The following is a 23,098-nucleotide window of genomic DNA, read 5'->3' as shown; positions in this document are numbered from 1 at the left end:
CTGGCTAGCATACAAAAATATGGCGAAGCCCACGTCTTTTTTTTTTTTTTTGCCAAAAAAAAAAAAAAGTCTTCCCTGGATTTTACTTTGCGAGTGAAGGAAACACCAAGCAGTTGGGATTAGCAGCCAGTAGCTGCTTGGATTACCCTTAGCTAGCAACACAAAAAATGCAGGCGGAGCCCACACTTTTTTTTTAATTAATTATTAAAATAACTAAAAAAAAATGGGCTTTCCTGTATTTTGATTGCCTGATATCACAGTACTGTAAAAATAAATAATTAAAAAAAAAAAAAAAAATGATGTAGCGCTCCACGGTATTTTTTTATTTTCAGCGCAGACAAAGCAGACGGCTATGGGGCTGCCACCCCCATCTGCCTGGCGTTACCTTGGCTGGCAATTAAAATATAGGGAAGCCCATTAATTTTTTTTAAATTAAAAAAAATAAAAAAAAAATGTGTGGGCTCCCGCTGTAGTTTGATCGCCAGTCAGGTAAAGCCAAAGAGCTGGGGGCTGGGATTCTCTGCAGCGCACAGCCCCCCTGGAAATGGCGCATTGTTTCTTACCGCCATTTCCAGGTGCTTTATCCAGCTCGTCCAGCGGCCGTGATGGCGGTGGCTCGCTGGGTAATAAAAGGTGTTAATACCAGATTTGTATTCTCAGATGGTACTAAGCCCAAAGTTCATGGTGTCACACCAAATTAGACATGGCCAAGATGAATTTCTAGGAAACAGTAAAAAAAATAAAAAAAAACAAAAACAGAAAATTTAATTAGAAATAAAACAGAAAACCATTTAGAGATTCCATCTTTATTATAAAAAAAATCCTTAGTCCGATGTAATCCACAGGGACAGCAAAGTCAGCTTCATCACTCTCTACAGGCACAGTCTATACACAGTGAGAAGCAAAGCGCAATGTCAACTCTGCTTCATCACTGCACAGACAGTCTATATACAGTGAGAAGCACAGAGAGCCATGTCAGCCTGCTGCATCACTCTGGACAGAGCGATGAAGCAGAGGCTGACAGTGAGGGAATGATTGCACTTGCATCTCGCAGTGCATCACCCCACTCTCCCGACAGCAGCGCCTCAGCTGTGGAAATACATGCAGCTGACCCAATGCTGTCGGGAAATTGTGCACCATGATGCGATGACACTTCATCAAAGGTCCTGGTGCACCGTGATGCATGTCATACTCACGTGACCAGTCTGTAGCCAATGAGGTAATACAGCATTGACACATGACTGGTCACATTGGTATGACATCACAGTAGGTCCTTTTAGCCAGAGGTGCTTACCGGGGGGAAAAGGAATGATTGGACGGACGCGAAAGTATAAGCGTTGGGAGGCAGAGACTGCAGGACGCGTCGCAGGACCTGTAAGCATGATCAATATCTTTTAACATAATTTTTTTTTTTTTTTTTTTAAACAGTCCCTGGACCCGAACTGTAACACAAACTGTAACACGAAGGTACCAGAGAGCTCGTGTTTGGGGTCGTGTGCACGAATACCATGTGTTCGGTATGGACATCGGACTTTACAGTTCAGGTTCGTCCATCCCTACTTCTGGTATATCTGGGCAGATCCCGAACGCGAACCTTACAAAACATTCGGGAGACTCTCCCGAACACCGAACATCGAGGGGTTCGCCCATCACTAACCAGAAGGATCTTGATAAAGAAGAAATTATTGTAGAAGTGGAGAGCTTTAAACATCACGCACTGAATTTTAAGACAAATATGAAAACTGCCACACCTGAAGAAGGTCTGCTTATCTCCATATAAAAGAATGAACTACAGCAGGGGTCTCAAAGATGCGGCCGTGGGCCGCATGCGGCCCTCAGGCTGCTTTGTGCGGCCCCTGTTCAATATCGCGGCAGGTGCAGGGGCCGCAGCCACTGTCTGCACTTTGTTAGATGAATGTTTTGCCGATGTGCAATTTCAGAGTCAAGGACTGTGCGCGCCCAGCGCCGGCAAAACAATTATCTGACATAAATCACTGACAGTGGCTGCGGTCCCTGCACCGGCCGCGATAGTTAACAGGGGGCACGGGCCTGGGGGCCACACAAAACAGAGATGAGGCAGCCGAGGGAATGCGGGACAGGTGAGAAGAATGGTGTTTTGTGTGTGTGTATGTATGTGTGTATGTATATACATGTGTATATGTATGTATGTATTGTGAGGCATCAACCGGCTGTATTATAAATGGCCGGTATGTTTTGCAGAAGCGTGGGTGCTCTGTAATGTGAAGTTGGCTGGGACCTGTGGTTCCACAGGATTGCATTACATGCAGAGCTATGGAAGGGTGTGTGATGCTGATTACACACTCCTTACCACCTGTGGGTGTGGCTCCAAAGGTTAAACAATCCTGTGGTTCTGGACCTGAAGCAGAGTGCCTAGGGCAGTCTAGGGAGAGACTGGCTCTAGACTTCCAGTGTGTGTGCTGGAGACGGTGAGAGCAGAAGCAGGGTGTTTTGCTCTGCTCAGGAGACCTTCTGAAGGAAGGGGCTTTTAGGTCCATGTGTAAAGCCTGGCTGGAGCCAGGGGGAACCTGGAAAGGACATTAGCCACCTTCAGAGGAAGGTAACCAGGATTGGACCTGGGGCCTGGATACTGACAAGGGTCAGTGACACGTGTGTGGAAGTCCAACAGTGTGTGGACTTTATATTATGTGTTGGTCTTTGAGGAGAAAGCCAACGAACGGCATCTTTATGTTATGTGACCTGGTATGGTTTATGGAGCTGTTAATAAGCCAGATGGTCTGTTAAAGAGACAAATTGCTCTGGCGTGCTTTAATCCCGCTACCTGACGTGTGGCCCCATACACTCGGGGCCCACATAGTCACAGTATGTATGTATGTATGTATGTATGTGTGTGTGTGTGTGTAGGACGGCACATTAACCCCTTAGCGACCTATGACGTACTGGGTACGTCATGGCTCCCTGATACTTAAGGACCCATGACGTACCCAGTATGTCATGGTGAGATCGCGGCCCCGGAGCCCCGGAGGCTGCGATCGCTTTGCATTGCAAATACCTTAGATTCGGGGAGGAGGGGACCTCAGGAGGGGTGGTTTCTCCTCCCAGGACCTACGGAGGCTGTGATTGGCTGACGAACGCCGCTCAGCCAATCGCAGCCACTGTAATGTTTTAGCCATTGAAAATGGTTGAAACATTGAAATCCAGCCATGGTTAGTGCAGCTGTAGCACCGATCATTGGCTGGAGCTGGGTGACCTCAGTTTCACCCGCCCCCAGCTCTGATTGGAGAGACCGGCCTTGTGACCGATCTCTCCAATCACTGTGGATCTGGGGCCGGAGACCGCCCCCTCAGCTTCACGCCAGCATCTGTAGAAGGTGAGGAGAGCGATCGGTAAGTTATAGCCACTGCCCCCGCCCCATTACTACAGGATGGGGACATTACTATAGAATAGGGACAAGGTGGGCACATGACTACAGGATGGGGACAAGGTGGGCACATTACTAAAGGATGGGGACATTACAAGGATGGGCATAATACTATAGGATGGGGACTAGGATGGGCACAGTACTACAGGATAGGGATATTACTACAAGGGGACAAGGATGGACACATTACTATAGAATAGGGATAATGCTGGGGACATTACTATAGGATGGGGACAAGGATGGACACATTACTATAGGATAGAGATAAGGCTGGGGACATTACTATAGGATGGGCACATTATGATAAGATGGGGACAAGGTTGGCACATTACTATAGGATAGGGACATTACTGTAGGATGGGCACATTACTATAGAATGGGACAACTATATGATGGGAACAGTACTACAGGATAGGGAGATTGCTACAAGGGGACAAAGATGGGGAACATTACTATAGGATAGGGATAAGGCTGGACACATTACTACAGGATGTGTACATTACGATAAGATGGGGACAAGACTGGGGACATTACTATAGGATGGTGACAAGGATAAGCACATTACTGTAGGATGGGGACTAGGATGGGGCACAATACTACAAGGGGGCAAGCATGGGCACATTACAACAAGATGGGGAATATTACTAAAAGATGTTGGCCAAAATTTCTATATAATGATAATTGTAAAACTATTCGTTACAAGAAAGGGATAAAATGTATATAAAAAAAAACATATAAAAAAGGCATGACTTTTTTTTACCATCAAATTTTTTTTTTTATATTTAAACAAAGAATGTGCACATTTATAATAAACAAGTGAAAAATGTTCAAAATCAGTGATCCAAACGCTGTGTAAAAAAAAAAAAAAAATTATATACAGTGCCTACAAGTAGTATTCAACCCCCTGCAGATTTAGCAGGTTTGATAAGATGCAAATAAGTTAGAGCCTGCAAACTTCAAACAAGAGCAGGATTTATTAACAGATGCATAAATCTTACAAACCAACAAGTTATGTTGCTCAGTTAAATTTTAATACATTTTCAACATAAAAGTGTGGGTCAATTATTATTCAACCCCTAGGTTTAATATTTTGTGGAATAACCCTTGTTTGCAATTACAGCTAATAATCATCTTTTATAAGACCTGATCAGGCCGGCACAGGTCTCTGGAGTTATCTTGGCCCACTCCTCCATGCAGATCTTCTCCAAGTTATCTAGGTTCTTTGGGTGTCTCATGTGGACTTTAATCTTGAGCTCCTTCCACAAGTTTTCAATTGGGTTAAGGTCAGGAGACTGACTAGGCCACTGCAACACCTTGATTTTTTTCCCTCTTGAACAAGGCCTTGGTCTTCTTGGCTGTGTGCTTTGGGTCGTTGTCTTGTTGGAAGATGAAATGACGACCCATCTTAAGATCCTTGATGGAGGAGCGCAGGTTCTTGGCCAAAATCTCCAGGTAGGCCGTGCTATCCATCTTCTCATGGATGCGGACCAGATGGCCAGGCCCCTTGGCTGAGAAACAGCCCCACAGCATGATGCTGCCACCACCATGCTTGACTGTAGGGATGGTATTCTTGGGGTCGTATGCAGTGCCATCCAGTCTCCAAACGTCACGTGTGTTGTTGGCACCAAAGATCTCGATCTTGGTCTCATCAGACCAGAGAACCTTGAACCAGTCTGTCTCAGAGTCCTCCAAGTGATCATGAGCAAACTGTAGACGAGCCTTGACATGACGCTTTGAAAGTAAAGGTACCTTACGGGCTCGTCTGGAATGGAGACCATTGCGGTGGAGTACGTTACTTATGGTATTGACTGAAACCAATGTCCCCACTGCCATGAGATCTTCCCGGAGCTCCTTCCTTGTTGTCCTTGGGTTAGCCTTGACTCTTCGGACAAGCCTGGCCTCGGCACGGGTGGAAACTTTCAAAGGCTGTCCAGGCCGTGGAAGGCTAACAGTAGTTCCATAAGCCTTCCACTTCCGGATGACAGTGGAGACAGGTAGGCCCAACTCCTTGAAAAGGGTTTTGTACCCCTTGCCAGCTTTGTGACCCTCCACGATCTTGTCTCTAATGGCCTTGGAATGCTCCTTTGTCTTTCCCATGTTGACCAAGTATGAGTGCTGTTCACAAGTTTGGGGAGGATCTTAATTAGTCAGAAAAGGCTGGAAAAAGAGATAGATAATCCAAACATGTGAAGCTCATTTTTCTTTGTGCCTGAAATACTTCTTAATACTTCAGGGGAACCAAAACAGAATTCTGGTGGTTTGAGGGGTTGAATAATAAATGACCCTCTGAATAAACTTTTCACAATTTAAAAAAAAAATAAAAAAAAGAAATAACATTCTTTTTTGCTGCAGTGCATTTCACACTTCCAGGCTGATCTACAGTCCAAATGTCACAATGCCAAGTTAATTCCGAATGTGTAAACCAGCTAAATCTGCAGGGGGGTTGAATACTACTTGTAGGCACTGTATATATATATATATATATATATATATATATATATATATATATATATGGTACCAATAAAAATGTCACTTTGTCCTGCAAAGAATGCGGCCCCCCCAAATTATTTTTTTCCTCTGTGCGGCCCAAACACCCAGCCGAGTTTGAGACCCCTGAACTATAGGATTGCCACAACTCTGAAAATCTTCCTCACTCAGTATCTTTTGCTTCCACTGAAAAAAGCTTTAGCTAGCTAAAGTTACTGAAAAAAAAACACATCTTCAAAGTGTCATGGGACAACAACGGCTAACCATCTTTAGCATTATTTCCATACAGCATGAGTTAAGCTTCAAAACTTTCTTATGACATCATAAAATCTTTTGCAACAAAAAAAAAAAAGCTTATAAAATTAAACTTTGGACAATTCTAAGTTACTTAGGTTGAAAAAAGACCTAGGTCCATCTAGTTCAACCTTCCTCCACCAGTTCTACATTTGGTCACTAAGTCATTTATAACCAACAATGTTGTGTGTACTGAGGAAATCATCCAGCCCTTTTTTAAAAGCTGTTATAGTATCTGCCATTACTACCTCTTGTGGTAGGGCATTCCACAGTCTGACTGCTCTAACTGTAAAGAACCCTATTTAGCTGCCGGAATCGCTTTTCTTCCACTCACAGTGAATGCCCCCTGGTCCTTAGTATTGTTTTTGGAAGAAATAAGTCATGTGCCAGTCCTTTATATTGACCACACATGTATTTATACATATAAATGAGGTCTCCTCTGAGACATCTTTTTTCTAAGCTAAACAAATCTAACTTTTTCAACCTCTCATCATATGGGAGGCCTTCCATTCCTTGTAATAGTCTAGTTGCCCGCCTTTGAACTGCCTCTAACGTCTGAATGTCCTTTTTAAAATGTGTAGCCCAAAACTGGTTCCCATATTCCAGATGTGGCCTTAAAAGTGATTGATTTATAGAGGGGTAACAATACGTTGGGATCACGGGATCTAATCTCTCTTTTTATACACCCTAAAATCTTGTTTGCTTTAGAAGCTGCTGCTTCACATTGAGTGCTGCTGCTCAGCTTATTTGTAATGAGAAAACCCAAGTCCTTCTCCTGTTCTGTAATCCAGAGTTTACTTCCATTTAATGTATATGCAGCTATAGTATTACTCCATCCTAGGTGCATTACTTTACATTTATCAACATTAAATCTCATTTGCCAAGTATCTCCCCATTCTGACATCTTATTGTCTTTTTGTAATATTGTACTATCAAGGTCAGTTTTTAATATCCTACATAGTTTGGTGTCATCAGCAAAGACTGACACTTTGCTATCAATCCCATCCACAAGGTCATTAATAAAGAGATTAAAAAGAATCGGTCCTAGCACAGATCCCTGCGGAACCCCACTGCTGACTGCAGCCCATTTAGAGAATGTACTATTTATGAGTACTCTTTGTTTCCTATCTTTTAGCCAATTCCTTACCCAGTTGCATATAGTTTCCCCTAGTCCTTGCTTCTGGAGCTTTAATATAAGGCTATTGTGTGGTATAGTATCAAATGCCTTTGCAAAGTCCAAATAAATCACTTCAGCTGCATTCTGTTGTAGAACATAGTAGTTTCTTATGCTGTGAGATAGTGACCACCAATGTTGTAAATGGTCGCTATGTGTCGCAGTGGAAAAGGTCCCCTGCGATATAAAACCTTTTTCATGTTACTATGGGACCTGTAGTTCAACAACTCTTAGTAGTGTAGTGTATAAGGGTCAGGTTCGCTTTAAGAACATCCAACATGTTGGACGGGTCTGGCTGCCTACATAACCCTCCCATGGATGTGTCACATGAGATGTAAAATGGAGAGTGTCTGTTTAGCACATGGTTCAGTGTGAGGAGTCTATTTGTGTGTGAAGCCTCTGGGAAGGATTCCTCTGGAACTAGAGAGGGTTGGAGAGTCCTGACCTGGACCATGTGTAGAGGCTTGAAACCTCTGGAAGGGACCTTCTGGGGAGAGTGAAGGTCCACTTCATCTGAATGGAGTGAGCAAATGGAGGGAGACAGCTCCACTTGGATACGTCTGAGGAGAGGTATCTGATTCTGAGCAGGCGTACTGTGAAGTAAGACAGTCTGTAACTGCGTTTGTTTATCTGCCTGTAAAGCTGAAAAAAGGCTAATGTTATGTGACTTGGTGTGCAGTTTATGAGGAGTTTTTAATAAACTGCCGAACTTTTAAATGAACTGTGTTCCTGTTGCTACCTCTGAAATGCAGCCAGCGAGTTAAATCCCCATGATGCAGTATGTGAACTGTGTGCAGCCTCACAATGCCAACAAACAACCTCACAGGTGTACATTCAGATTTAATCTTATCCATGGACTTGTTTAGTTTAATAAAAGTTATTGTTTTGTTAAAATACCATATATAAATGTATAGTGTATATACATACATACATAACCTTTTATTGTCGCTCAAGTTAAATAAAGCAATGTAAAAACAAATGGAATGTACCTTTACTTGTTAAAATATAGTTTCAGTAAAGGTAAGTTTCAAGGGAGTAGGGGCCCCAAAACTGATTCTTTGTCGCAGGTGCCAGAAGAGCTAGATACATCTTTGCCTTTTTATAAGCATATACAGCAGTCTCTGTGTCTTCTATGTGTTCTATATAGCAGATCTCCCACTGCTTGAGTTTTATAAACAGTACGTAATGAATGATAAATTTCCCACTTTGAGGAGACATGCAGTGTAACGTATATCGAAACAACTTACCGCTGTGATCAGTTCTTTACAAAATGTATAAATCGCAAAGAGTTACCTGATCTAAAGACTGAAGCAGTTGAGAGTAGCATCGTCACTATCACCTAATATCACACATCTCACCAAAGAATAGCAATTTCAGCCATCACATTAGGAATTAGTTAATTAACTATTTGACCAAATAGAGCTGGATCATTTTTTAGCTGAGAATTTTGTACAACCTGCGATGAGGTTATAAATATCCAAATGGCCTTTGGCAGAAAAAGGTCCCCCCACTATAGAGTTCGCTACCAACTATTCTATCCCACCTTCCTGAAGGTGTTCAGCAGAAGTGGCAATCATACTTTATCCAGTTAACCCATTAAAGCTGAGGAAAAAATAAAGCAATTGGTTAAGGTGGTGAGTCATCACATTTGATACTCCACTGGGTACATCAAATTAATGGTCTCCAGATATTCTTCCCCAGTGGTGCTGAGAGAAGCTTTTGTTAGATACCCGATGAGTTGTATTAGAGGAATGTTTTGACTCTTTAGTTCCTCGATTATGCCCATCTAGAGGTTTCACTTTGTAACCCATTTAAAAATGTGTTCAGTGTTAGACAATGAGGTTTAAGGTTGGTCATGTTTAGTATCATATCAGGTCCTATAGTCTAAAGCTGGGGAATACATTTTTGTTGAGCTATGTTCATGCACCAGGGTCTCCCTTCAAACAGGGCAGGGCATAATAATCAGGTATGTAATTATCACAGTCTCTGAATCACCTTCTTTTAACTTAATTATTTGAGCTTTAAATGGGTTATCCAGTTTCAGAAAACCTCTGTCCCCAGATGATTGATGATTATGGCTTACAACCAATAAAAACCTAAAAAGTCATTAGCTCAGAAATTTGAATAAATTAAACATAAAACACCTGCAAAGGCTTCATAAACATTGAAATGGCCCCTTAGTCTAGTTCAGTAGGCTACACAATCATGGGGAAGACGGCTGACTTGACAGATGTTCAGAAGGCAGTCATTCACACAGTCCACAATGAGGGTAAGCCACAAAAGATCATTGCTAAAGTAGCTAGCTGTTCACAGAGTGCTGTATCCAAGCATAATATTGGAAAGTTAAGTGAAAGAGAAAAAAGTGTGGTAGAAAAAGGTGCATAAGCAACAGAGTTAACCGCAGCCTTGATATGATTGTTAAAAAAAGGCCACTCAAAAATTTGGAGGAGATTCACAACAAGGAGTGGACTGCTGCTGTCGCATTCTTTGTGTCAAGCGACTCATGACCAATGAGATGCACCTGTATGTTTGGGAAAGTGTAAACAATCAAACACGTCTATATTCACTCCTCACTCACAGGTTTTTGACAGGTGGACAGAATAAGGACACTTGAAGATTACCTAAAAATTAACACAAGTTTGTATAAAACAGTTGCACAACCTGCAACCTGTGGGCCACATGCGGGCCACAATGCCATTCTGTGTGGCCCCCTTGTTTGACAGGTTACCTATATATGATACCATTTTAAAGGATGGGGTGGTTGCTTGTATTAAACATGTACATTCATAGTTTCATAGTTTCATAGTTTTTAAGGTTGAAGGGAGACTCTAAGTCCATCTAGTTCAACCCGTAGCCTCACATGTTGATCCATTAATGAGGTTTGCATAGGGCACCAGTCACAGGTACGTTTGATACACAGTTAATCATTTTATATAATTTTCTAGTGAACATTTCCATGTTTTACAGTATGCAGCCAGGCTATTTATTATTGGTGGTCGGGTGTATTGGGGTGTCTGTCCTGTGTGATGCACTTAGATCAGGTGGGCTGCCCAGCACTATATAACAGCATGGGTGTCAATAGGCTGTAAGCCAGACACTGTACATCACACATACCTGTGTCACTGGCACCCTATGACAACCTTATAAATGTGCATGTTTAATACCAGCAACCACCCACCCCCTCCATAAGTTGGTAGGCTGCTAGTGGTTGTCTCATCAGTATTCTGCATCTGTGTTACCCCTACCTTTATCATAGTGGGCCTGCTGCATCCTGCTAGTGCATTTGCTGTTTGACCGTTGTTGGATAATGGATGTTTCTGGTGAGATGGGTTTTTTTAAACTTTTTTTCTGAATTTATTTCCTTTGCAGTAAATTATTTTGAATATATTATAGGGACTTGTAAGCATGGGGATCCTTGACAATTGTGTTACGAGCTTACGTATTTTGGCCAAAATATGGACCAATACCTCACTTTATTAATTAGCATTTTATATAATTTTCTATTGCACAATTTCCTGCAGGATACAGGAGCCCATTGGGGTAGCTGTCCTGTGCAATGCACTTATATAGTGCTGGGCAGCCCACCTGATCTAAATAGTATGAGCGTCATGAGTCACGTATCTCTGTGACTGGCGCCCTATGCAAACCTCATTAGTGTGCATGTTTAATACCAGTAACCATCCACTCCATGAAATGGTAGGGTGTCAGTAGTTGTCTCATCGGTATTCTGCACCCGAGTTAACGCCCCCCCCCCCCCCCCTTTATCATAGGGGGCAGACGGTATCCTGCGATTTGCCATTTGACAGTTGATGGCTAATGGCTTTTTCAGGTGATTTTTTTTTTTATTTTTTACCTAGACAGTATATGAGAAGTTACACAAAAGAGAGTAGTGGCAATTTGAAATCACAAACATATGCAGTTTTCCCCAAACGAGTTAAACTTACCAGTTAGATAATGATCTATAGGCAATACTGGCATAAGATGAGGTGTAGCTTGTGTTATAATGAGCTTTATCAACTGAGGCTTAAAATTCTTTAGTGTAAATAATGCTCTTGCAATAAGGCCACCCATTGAATGTCCAAGAAGAATAACACTTTGCGGGGGAAATTCTTGGTTCTATATTTAAATTAAAAAAAGAAAAAAAAGAAAAAAGTAAATAACTGTTTCAGGTCAGGTTAAAAACAGCCACTAAATGAAATATAATAACAAATTACAGCTATTCATTTGAAAAGCTGAAAACAAAACAAAACAGACTACACACTCTGTTCTCAGGTGGCTTTTTGTAACTTCACTTGCATTTGCTGTTTATTTTTTTTGTGTAAATCACGCTTATTTTGGGGGTAAAAAAAATTGCAATTTTTTTCCCACAGACATCACGTTTTTTTTTATCTTAATGCATACGGTGTTTTTGTGTTTTTGGTTGCTTTTTTTCATTGATTATAACTTGTAATTCTAAGAGGAATTATGAATCACATGATCAATGATTCAAATAGCCTATAATGCTAAAAATGCAACAATACAATGGAACACAAAGCAAATACTTAAAAACATACAAAAGAAAACACTGTCTTCTCAAATGCTGCAGATTTTCATCTTAGCGAATGGATGAAACTTAGCAAAATCTAATTTCTGCTCTTGCTAACTTGCCTCAGATATTCCTGTCTGCAGCCTGTAGCTAAATCACCGTATATATAAAAAAAAAAAGGTTTCACAACTTATTCACCATTTCAAAGTTATTTTATTTGCCATCAGTCAAAAGAAAATAACACAGGTCTACAAAAAAATATTTTTTGTAATCATCGCAGGTGACTTTGTACTTTTCTGAATCATTTTTTTGTCCGGATTTCAAAAATGTATATAGTTTTTCTGTAGCACGTATAGTTTCCATAGAGCAGCATCATTATTAGAAGGTATATGAAATATACTGGCGACATTAAGAAAACAGTAATCTACATATCAAAAAAAAAAAAAGCTTCACCTTATTGTTATTGAACCAAAATAATTTCACATGCAAAATAGAAACCAAAATATGAGCAGAAACTAAAAGTCCTTGTCATTAGACCATCGTTGATACAATTTTTCAGGGCTGTCCCTATATAACATCCAACAGTAATCTGCCATCATTGAGTCATTCTAAAAACCCTGAAGCGGTGTTCATTACTGCAGCAAAGCCCAGACAGATGTTGGTGATAGGGGACTCTATAATTACGCGGACAGACAGGGTCATCTGTCGCCGAGACCGTGAATGCCGAACAGTGTGTTGTCTGCCGGGTGCTCGGGTTCGGCATATTGTGGATCGGATAGACAGATTGCTGGGTGGGGCTGGGGAAAACCCAGCGGTCATGGTCCACATTGGTACTAATGACAAAGTTAGAGGCAGGTGGAAGGTCCTTAAAAATGATTACAGGGAACTAGGAGAGAAGCTGAAGTCCAGGACCTCCAAGGTGGTGTTTTCAGAAATACTACCGGTGCCACGAGCGTCACTAGAAAGACAGCGGGAGCTTAGGGAGATAAATATGTGGCTTAGAAATTGGTGCAGGAAGGAAGGGTTCGGGTTCATGGAGAACTGGGCCGACTTCTCAGTCGGCTACAGGCTCTACGGTAGGGACGGGCTGCACCTCAATGGGGAAGGTGCAGCTGTGCTGGGGGAGAAAATGGTCAGACGGATGGAGGAGCTTTTAAACTAGGATCGGGGGGGAGGGAGGGTAGTGGAGCAAATAAGGGGATAGATAGAGCAGATAGAGACAGGGAAACGGTAGGGGTCAATGAAGGATTAGGGGGGGATGGGACATACAAGGAACGTAGGGAGGCTAGGAGTAATAAAGGTGTTAATAGGATTAAATGTCTACTGGCAAATGCAAGAAGTCTTGCAAACAAAATGAATGAATTGGAGACTCTTATGTCAACCATGGATTATGATGTGGTGGGCATTACGGAAACCTGGCTGGATGAAAGCCATGACTGGGTGACAAACATACAGGGTTATAGTACATTTAGGAAGGACAGGAAAGGCCAAAAAGGTGGTGGGGTGTGTATATTTATCAAATCTAACCTAAAACCTGTGTTGTATGATGACATTGAGGGGAACAGCAACAATGTAGAGTCAGTATGGGTAAATGTACATGGGGAGGGGAATAATGGAAAAATGCTAATTGGAGTTTGCTATAAGCCTCCTAACATACCTGAACAAATAGAGGGTGAAATGCTGGAACAAATTGAAAAGGCAGCTAATAATAATAATCGGGTTCTTATTATGGGGGATTTCAACTATCCAGACATACAGTGGGACATAGAATCTTCTGGTTCTGCTAAAAGCTGTAAGTTCTTATCTACCATTCAAGACCATTTCCTCTCTCAGATGGTAGGTGAACCGACCAGGGGAGATAATTTGCTAGATCTGGTCCTGTCAAATAGACCGGATACAATTTCAGATCTACAGGTCCGGGAGCACTTGGGCACCAGCGATCATAATATGGTAAGCTTTGACATAATATTCAATAGAACATTTCAAAGGGGGAATGCTAAAACCTGGAATTTTAGGAAAGCTGATTTCAACAAATTAAGGGAAGAGCTTAAATGTGTAGATTGGGACAGAGTCATGGTAACTGGGGATACTGAACATAAATGGGGTAAGTTTAAGGATATACTACTAGAGTCCTGTAAAAAACGTATACCCTCTGGTAATAAAATGTCCAGGAATAAAAAGAAACCACTATGGATAAATAAGACTGTACAAAGTATAATAAAACAAAAACAAAGGGCGTTTAAAATCTTAAAGGCTGAGAATACAGAAATAGCATTGCAGGAGTATAAAGATATCAATAGGCAATGCAAAAAAGAAATCAAACAAGCAAAACTAGCTACTGAAACAAAAATCGCCAATGACATTAAAATAAATCCCAAAATCTTTTATAAATACATTAATGCCAAAAGGAAAAGAAAGGATAGTATCGGACCCTTAAAATATAATAACAAGTTAGTTATAGAGGACAAACAAAAGACTGAGATATTAAATAGGCATTTCTCATCTGTATTCACCAAGGAACTGACTGTACCAGGGATCATTCAACAAGTGAAAAATCAAAGTCCACCACCCGATATAATTAATTTAACACAAGATGAAGTACGCCTACGTCTGAGTAAATTAAACATTGACAAATCCCCAGGGCCAGATGGCATTCATCCACAAATATTGAGGGAATTGAGCTCCGTAAATCGACAGACCGCTGTATCTCATCTTTTTAGACTCACTTGTAACGGGGTTGGTGCCTCAGGATTGGAGGATTGCTGATGTGGTACCGATATTTAAGAAAGGTAATCCAGGCAACTACCGTCCTGTAAGCCTGACATCAGTAGTATGCAAAGTTTTTGAGGGCATTTTAAGGGATGACATGCAAAAATATATTGCAGAAAATAACATGATAACTGACAAACAGCATGGATTCATGAAAGATAAGTCGTGTCTAACCAACCTGTTGGGGTTCTATGAGGGGGTAAGTTCAAACCTGGATATTGGTAATGCAGCTGATGTGATTTATTTGGACTTTGCAAAGGCATTTGATACTGTACCACATAATAGCCTTATACTAAAGCTCCAGAAGCAAGGACTAGGGGACACAATATGCAACTGGGTAAGGAATTGGCTAAAAGATAGGAAACAAAGAGTAGTCATAAATGGTACATTCTCTAAATGGGCTATAGTCAGCAGTGGGGTGCCGCAGGGGTCTGTGCTTGGACCGATTCTTTTTACTCTCTTTATTAATGACCTTGTGGATGGGATTGATAGTACAGTGTCAGTCTTTGCCGATGACACCAAACTATGTAGGATATTAAAAACTGACCTGGATAGTACAATATTACAAAAAGATCTGGATAAGATGTCAGAATGGGCAGATACTTGGCAAATGAGATTTAATGTTGATAAATGTAAAGTAATGCACCTAGGACGGAGTAATCCTATAGCTGCGTATACATTAAATGGAAGTAAACTCGGGACTACAGAACAGGAGAAGGACTTGGGTATTCTCATTACAAATAAGCTGAGCAGCAGCACTCAATGTCAAGTAACTATGTAACTATGTAACTCTAATGTCCTGGTAAAACCACTCGCCTTGTTCACTGCTTAAATCCCCAAGATTTTGAGGGAAGAAATCTAAATGCGAATGCAAAAAGTGCATTTTCAGAGACATGCAACATCCAAGACACTGGTATGCATTTAGCAGTTCCTTAAACACCTTCAACATATTCTGGAGATTTTTTTTTCCTTAGACGTTTTCACAGGTCCACTTGAAGCTTTTCCAAGATCTCAATTCCTTATCATTTAGCATTCCTTCAAAACACATCTCTCATAAGCTCTCTGATCTGAGGACAAACAAATACCACTTCCTTCAGGTTTGCTGGTGAAATGCTGGAGAATTTCTGTGAAATGTTCTGGAACCCTCGTGAATTTGTCTTTGTCATGGCTTTCACAAAGTTTTTAATCAATCCCAACTTTATATGAAGTGGAGGAAGAAAGATTTTTATTGGATCAACTAAAGGATTATGCTGAACATGGTCTCTGAACCACTGACCTAGTGGATATAACCAATAAAACATTATTTATTATCAATATTAAAACCTATTCTTTATCCTTATCCACCAACAATTTTGTAGTTCTACCCAGGATTTTACATATTCACACAGGAGGAGGATATCTACCACAAGAGTGGGTCTGATATACAGTAATTATATCCTCCACACAACTGGGTACTAATAGAATTTTGAAAACCACCATGTGATGTATAAAATGTTTCTATCAAAATTCCTTTCCCAGTGAACCTAAATAGTCTCAGATTAATTATTTTGTATATAGTCAGAATTAATCCTGATAATTTGAGATCCATCTCCAATTATGATGTAGCACTATGATTAAATCATTATCAGCAACTGACAACTAGCAGCATAATAGAACTATCTAGCAGCATCCATAGTTAACTAGCATACTAATGAATTAGCAGCATTTAATAGCAGCATTCTCATAGATTAGCAGCATTATTTAGCAACATTCAGATGAATTAGAACCATTCTATATATTGCATTAGCAGCATGCTCTAGCAATATTTTACTGGACTGCCTAGCAGTATTTTATAGAACAGCATTCTCTACGCATTTCCTCCACTTTGTATTCAGCAGGTTCATCAGGAGAAATATAGTGCAAACTAGCTAGACCTATGATTGCCAGGTATCATCTACCAGGTATCGCTATAACATCTCTGGTTCACACATAGGACGTTAGTATATGTTCATTCAGTTCACTATCCTGTGGGACATAAACTGTTAAAGTTTGCCAACTAGCTGAACAGGCATATTAACACAGTGTGCCCCAATCAGGACACACCAATCACTTTCAAATCTCCACAGATATTCCATTGATGATGCTTATATTGTATAGCATCCAAAACAACTGGCAAATTTTCATAACTTTTCTTTAGATGACATGAGTGAGCAATAGGGATTGATGGCTTCATATTTCCATTGTGAAGCAACACTGCTTTCAAACTTCTCTGAGTCAACAAACAATTGCCAATCTGCAACAAAATACTCTTGATTCAGTTCTTCAAAGAGGCCATTCACATTTTTACAGCACACTATTGGTCCATCAACTGTGACAAATTGTGTTAAAGTGTTACTTCCGTTTCAGTAATGATTTTTGGGTTCTCCCCAAATCATGGGAACAGCAAATGGCATAGCCAATTTTCTCATAATTAACCAGTCACAAAGACCATTTAAACAACTTGAGCATATCACATAAGGGACCCAGAATACATTGAAAATGCAGAAATAATGTAATAACAAAAATACTTCTCTCTCAGAAACTGTATGTGATAGAGCAAAACTAAGCATATTTTTGGAATCAGCACATCAAATGCCATAGAAGTGACATATTACCTTTGACGATTTTTTCGTGTTGACCAGTGTAATTGTTTACATTTCTAGGCAGCAAACAAATACATACCTCGTTCTGTCCCTGCTGAGACGTAGATACTATGTGAGCTAAACATTATGGTCTTTAGACCGCACTCCAAATTATTATGCAAATTGGATGTAAATCGGGCTTTACACACTACGATATATCTAACGAGATGTCGGTGGGGTCATGTCGTAAGTGACGCACATCTGGCATAGTTAGTGATATCGTAGCGTGTGACAGCTATGAACGAGCAGAAATACTCACCTTCTCGTTCATCGTTGACACGTCGCTCATTTTCTAAATATCAAACGTCAGGTTGTTCAATGTTCCCGAGGCAGCACACATCGCTCCGTGTGACACCCTGGGAACGATGAACTGCAGCTTACCGGCGGCAAAGCGGAAGGAAGTAGGTGGACGGGATGTTTAAGTCCCACTCATCTCCGCCCCTCCTCTTTGATTGTCCGGCCGCTGTGTGACGCCGAACGTCCCTCCCCCTTCAGGAAGTGAATGTTCGCCGCCCACAGTGAGGTTGTTTGGAAGGTAAGTACGTGTGACGGGGGTTACAACATTGTGGGACACGGCATCAAATTGCCCATGCCGCACAAACGATGGGGATGGGTGCGATCACACGATAAATTGATACGTGTAAAGCAAGCTTAACGGTCAAAGATTAAAATACTTTATTTTTCAAATAAACTTATGGATTGCATTGATTCATTTTATTATTGAACAACTATAGTGCTGTCGGTAAACCCAGAAACCATGAATATTTAAGGAAGTCTAGAGATTTTTTTCGGTCTTAGAAGAATATCAATGTGTGCAGAATTATTGGGTAACCGTGTTAAGAATTATTATGGAACAAAATTAACCCTTTCACCCCATACCTATTTTCCCCTTCAAGACAATTTTTTTTTTCCAAGTCTGAAAGTGTCACTATCAGGTGCTTTAATGGATCACAGGGATTCGGAGACTATATTTTCATGACATATTGTACTTCACAAATTACAGTGGTAAATTTAGGATACATTTTTTTGTATTTATTTGTAAAAATATTGGAAACTTTCTGAAACTGTTGAAAATTTAGCAATTTTAAAATTGAATTTTTATGCCCTTAAACCAGAGTCATGTCAAATATATATAGGTCAAAATGTATACATTATATTTCCCACATGTGTGTCTAATGTACATCAGCACAATTTTTTTTTTCGTTCGAAAGTTAAAATGGTTAAAAGTTTATCAGCAATTTCTCACTTTTCCAACAAAAATACAAAAATATTTTTTTAGGGATCACATCAAATTTGAAGTGACTTGGAGGGGCCTATGTGACAGAAAATACCCAAAACTGACACTATTCTAAAAACTGCACCCCTCAAACCACATGTAAGAAGTTTATGAACCCTTCAGGTGCTTCCCAAGAACTAAAGCAATGTGGAAGGAAAAAATGAAAATTTCACTTTTTCCCAGAAAAATGTTACTTTGGTCCCAAATTTTGCAATTTCACAAGAGTAACAAGAGAAAATTGACAGTACAGTTTGTTGTGCAATTTCTCCAATACATGTTATGTGGTGGAAATCTACTGTTTGGGTGCATGGCAGGGTTCAGAAGGGAAAGAGGGCAATTGGACTTTTGGGAACGCACAATTGAAACTCAAATAGATAGTGGATACAAAGTCACCTTTGGAGAGCCCCTGATGTGTGTAAACAGTAGGATTTCCTGCAAGTGACCCCATTTTGGAAACTATACCCCTCAAGGAATATACATGGTTGGTGAGCACCTTGAATCCCCGGGGGCATCCCAGAATTTTAGAATGTTGAGCCGTTAAAATGAAAAAAATACAGTTCTGACCACAAAAATGTTGCTTTAAGAAGGTCACATAACATATTACACAATTTATCGTGAATATGGCAATACCCCACATGCCACTGTATAGTACTGTTTGGCAGGAGTGCAGGAGCGCCATTTTACTTTTGAAGCACAGATTTTACCACATTTTTACAACAAAAATGTTGCTTTAACCCAAAATCTTTTATTTTCAGATACCCCACATATGATGAAAAACTACTGTTTGGGCGCACAGCAGGGCTCAGAAGAGGCGCACCATTAGACTTTTGGAATGCAAATATTATCTGGAATCGATAGTGGAAGCTATGTTTTGCTTGCAGACCCCCTGATGTGTCCAAACAGTGGACAAACCTTCCACAAGAGACCCCATTTTGGAAACTACACCCCTGAAGGAATTAATCTAGATGTGTTGTGAACACCTTGAAATCGCAAGGTGCTTAACAGAATTTTATAATGTTGAGCCATAAAAATAAAAAAACAAACTTTTTCCCACAAAATTGTTGCTTTAACCCCATTTTTTTTTTTATTGTCACAAGTGTAACAGGAAAAATTGCAACACAGTTTGTGGTGCAATTTCAGTTGCAGTATCACTATGAGAGTGAAAAGATCTCCAGCTTCCAAATGCATAAAATCAATTTCTTTTATTCCAAAAATTAAAATCCAAAGTACAGGACTTGATCCAAAATAATAAGAGCAATTAGAAATGCAACGCGTTTCAGACAAGATGATCAAATTATCCCAAATGAAGGGGCAATTTGTACCAAGCTGTGGCACTATAATACCAGTAAAGGCTTTACAAAATGTATACAGATACAAAATATAATGCATTGATCATTAAATAGTAATAATAAATTGCGAATCAATTTTGAAATTGTCTCTCCAGTAAAGGAGACAAACTCTAGCACAGCGCCACCTATTGGAAGTAGCGATCCTAAAAGTCACAAGTGGATTTTCAATAATCCTTTGCAATATGACTCAGGATATATAAGCCAGATCAGAATCCCAATTTGCAGACACGGTGTTTCGGGGTGCTTGCCCCTCGTCAGTGCAAAGTATGGGGGTGTCTGATCTGGCTCATGAGAAAGCTATGTGGGGACCACGGGGGAACACTATTCTCCTTAAGGAGACTTTGCAAGCCAGTCTGGCTGCCAGGTAAGGGGACTTATAGCTGCAATGCCCCTCTGGGAAATATTCAAATTGTCTCTCCAGTAAAGGAGACAAACTCTAGCACAGCGCCACCTATTGGAAGTAGCGATCCTAAAAGTCACAAGTGGATTTTCAACAATCAATTTTGCACATTATATACCGACAACAAAATAAACATTCCATTGAGACACCATATGTTCACCTGATATATACGTATTAGATATAGTAAAACACCCCCCTATTTCCATCTCCATGAGTTAACTGGAGTCCCATAACATGAGACATCCTGCTATATCTGTAATTCAAATATGAATGCAACCAATTTTACAACAAGAATTCAAGAGAAAAAAAAAAAAAATATATTTTTTTCAATATGAAGAGGATCTTTCATTGTGAATTAAATCCATAAGGAGAACAAGTGCCTAAGTTAAATATCCAAAACGCTTCGCGATTTAACAGTGTTCTCCTATGGTTACAACCACGGTTGCAAAAAAACACCCTTTCAATACCTGAAATTTTAAATGGTAGAAGTGGATCTATCATGAGCATTAATAAAATGTCGTGCTATAGAAGATAGATTAGTGCACGCAGTTAATGAGACAATGTCAGTGACATGCTCTGAAAAATCTCTTCTTAAGCGGGCGTATACTACAGCCTACATATTTAAGATTGCATTCAGTACATTCCAATAAATAAACTGGTTTTCATTTTGCAATTGATGTACTGTTTAATATCATGTGTCACACTAGAATCATAATTAGAATTTATTTTTATACCTTTGCATGAATGCAAGTTCTACAATTTGAGCTGCCACATCTATAGAAACCCACAGTGTCAAGCCATGATTTAGTGTGGGAATTTACAGTTAAGTAGCTTGGGGAGATAATCAAGATGATCAAGTCGATTATTACAAAAGCACTGCCCATTTTATATGAGGATGTAACCATACAAAAAATCTTAAGTTCGGGGTGTCGGATGGTGGTTAAAAAAGCAAGAACCATTGGTAATATCTCCCCAAGCTACCTAACTGTAAATTCCCACACTAAATCATGGCTTGACACTGTGGGTTTCTATAGATGTGGCAGCTCAAACTGTAGAACTTGCATTCATTCAAAGGTATAAAAAAAAATCTAATTATGATTCCAGTGTGACACATGATATTAAACAGTACATCAATTCCAATACGAAAAACAGTTTTGGAATGTACTGAATGCAATCTCAAATATGTAGGCTGTAGTATACCCCCGCTTAAGAAGCGATATTCAGAGCATGTCACTGACATTGTGCCATTAGCTCCGTGCACCAATCTATCTGCTATAACACGACATTTTATTAATGGTCATGATACCCTTAAAATATCAGGTATTGAAAGGGTGTTTTTTTGCAACCGTGGTGGTAACCATAAGAGAAAACTGTTAAATCGGGAAGCGTTTTGGATATTTAACTTAGGCACTTGTTCTCCTTATGGATTTAATTCACGATGAGAGATCATGTACCATTATTTACCAGTTTCATATTGAAAAAAAACCTTTTTTTTTCCTTTTTTCTCTTGAATTCTTGCTGTAAATTCGGTTGCATTCATATCTGAATTACAGATATAGCAGGATGTCTCATGTTATGGGACTCCAGTTAACTCATGGAGACAGAAATTTGGGGGTGTTTTACTATATCTAATATGTATATATCATGTAAATATAATGGTGTCTTAGTGGAATGTTTATTTTGTTGTCGGTATATAATGTACAAATTTGATTCACAATTACTACTACCGTATTTAATGATCAGTGCATTATATTTTGTATCTGAATACATTTTGTAAAGCCTTTATGGGTATTATACTGCCACAGCTTGGTACTAATTTCCCCTTCATTTGGGATTATTTGATCATACCACCTGTGTCATTCATCCCCTAAATGTTAAAAGTGAACCTTCATGAAACATATACCCCAATAAGAGGAGAGCGCTGTTCCCAAAAGGGTCACAATAATATATCAAACACATTTACAAATGTATAGTTTTTTTATTATATTTAAATATCATATTTTATATTTCAAGAAAGTAACAATACATAGAGTGCTGGTGCTCACAGAGAATTAATTAAAAGCCCCTACGCCATAAAAACATCCAGAACCAAACTGGTGCGTTGTGAAACCAATATAATCAATAAATACATATAGCTGGGTATCAAAAATTCATGGAGAGACCCCCAATTACCACTCACAGCATACATAAAGTGCCAGTGCATTCACATCATGATATAGACCGCCAATAAAAGCCCAAAACCAATGGTTTGAATAGCAGCAGAATTAAATATTGAATACTCTATAGCATAAATATGTCACCATATCATTGCAGTTCAAATCATTATTGGGGTAAAGAGCTTTTAGCCACATGTCTGGGTAACCATTACAGTTACCGTTATAGCTGGAGGGTAAGACAGAGGAAAAAGGGTGATAATAATCCAGATTGGTGAACCACAACGCCCAGCACCTCGACGCGCGTTTCGCCTTTCGTTTCGTCAGGAGGTGCTGGGGTAGCTGCGGGGTTACCCATTTGTATTGTGAAGCCCACCTGAAGTCCATTATGGCGCACGCCGCGCGAAGGAGTCCGCGTCATCTATCTCAGTCGGCGTCCCAGAGGAGATCCTGCGCATGCGCGAGGAAAACTCCCTCTATTGGGCGCCGGCCGGGAAGGGGAGGCAGACTCCGACGCGCAGAGCGCGCTCCGCTTTATGAAACATAAGCTATATGCTGAGAAAGGACATCTTGTCTGAAACGTGTTGCATTTCAAATTGCTCTTATTATTT

General features: G+C 40.1%; 1 protein-coding gene across 6 annotated transcripts in view; it reads right to left on the bottom strand.

The window, feature by feature from the left end:
- The window catches only part of PGAP1 (post-GPI attachment to proteins inositol deacylase 1), a 1,652,111-nt gene that overhangs the window by 1,466,897 nt on the left and 162,116 nt on the right, over positions 1-23,098 (bottom strand). For 5 of the 6 annotated variants that reach the window (XM_075317804.1, XM_075317801.1, XM_075317803.1 and 2 more), the window contains exon 4: positions 11,300-11,471. The exons of the other annotated variant lie outside the window; for it this stretch is intronic. In XM_075317804.1, the coding sequence (XP_075173919.1) occupies positions 11,300-11,471 (172 nt within the window). The remainder of the gene's footprint in view (positions 1-11,299; positions 11,472-23,098) is intronic. 6 annotated transcript variants of the gene reach the window in all.

This window comes from Anomaloglossus baeobatrachus, chromosome 7 (genome assembly GCF_048569485.1).
Source record: "Anomaloglossus baeobatrachus isolate aAnoBae1 chromosome 7, aAnoBae1.hap1, whole genome shotgun sequence".
NCBI lineage: Eukaryota > Metazoa > Chordata > Amphibia > Anura > Aromobatidae > Anomaloglossus > Anomaloglossus baeobatrachus.
This window is presented reverse-complemented; position numbering and strand designations above follow the sequence as displayed.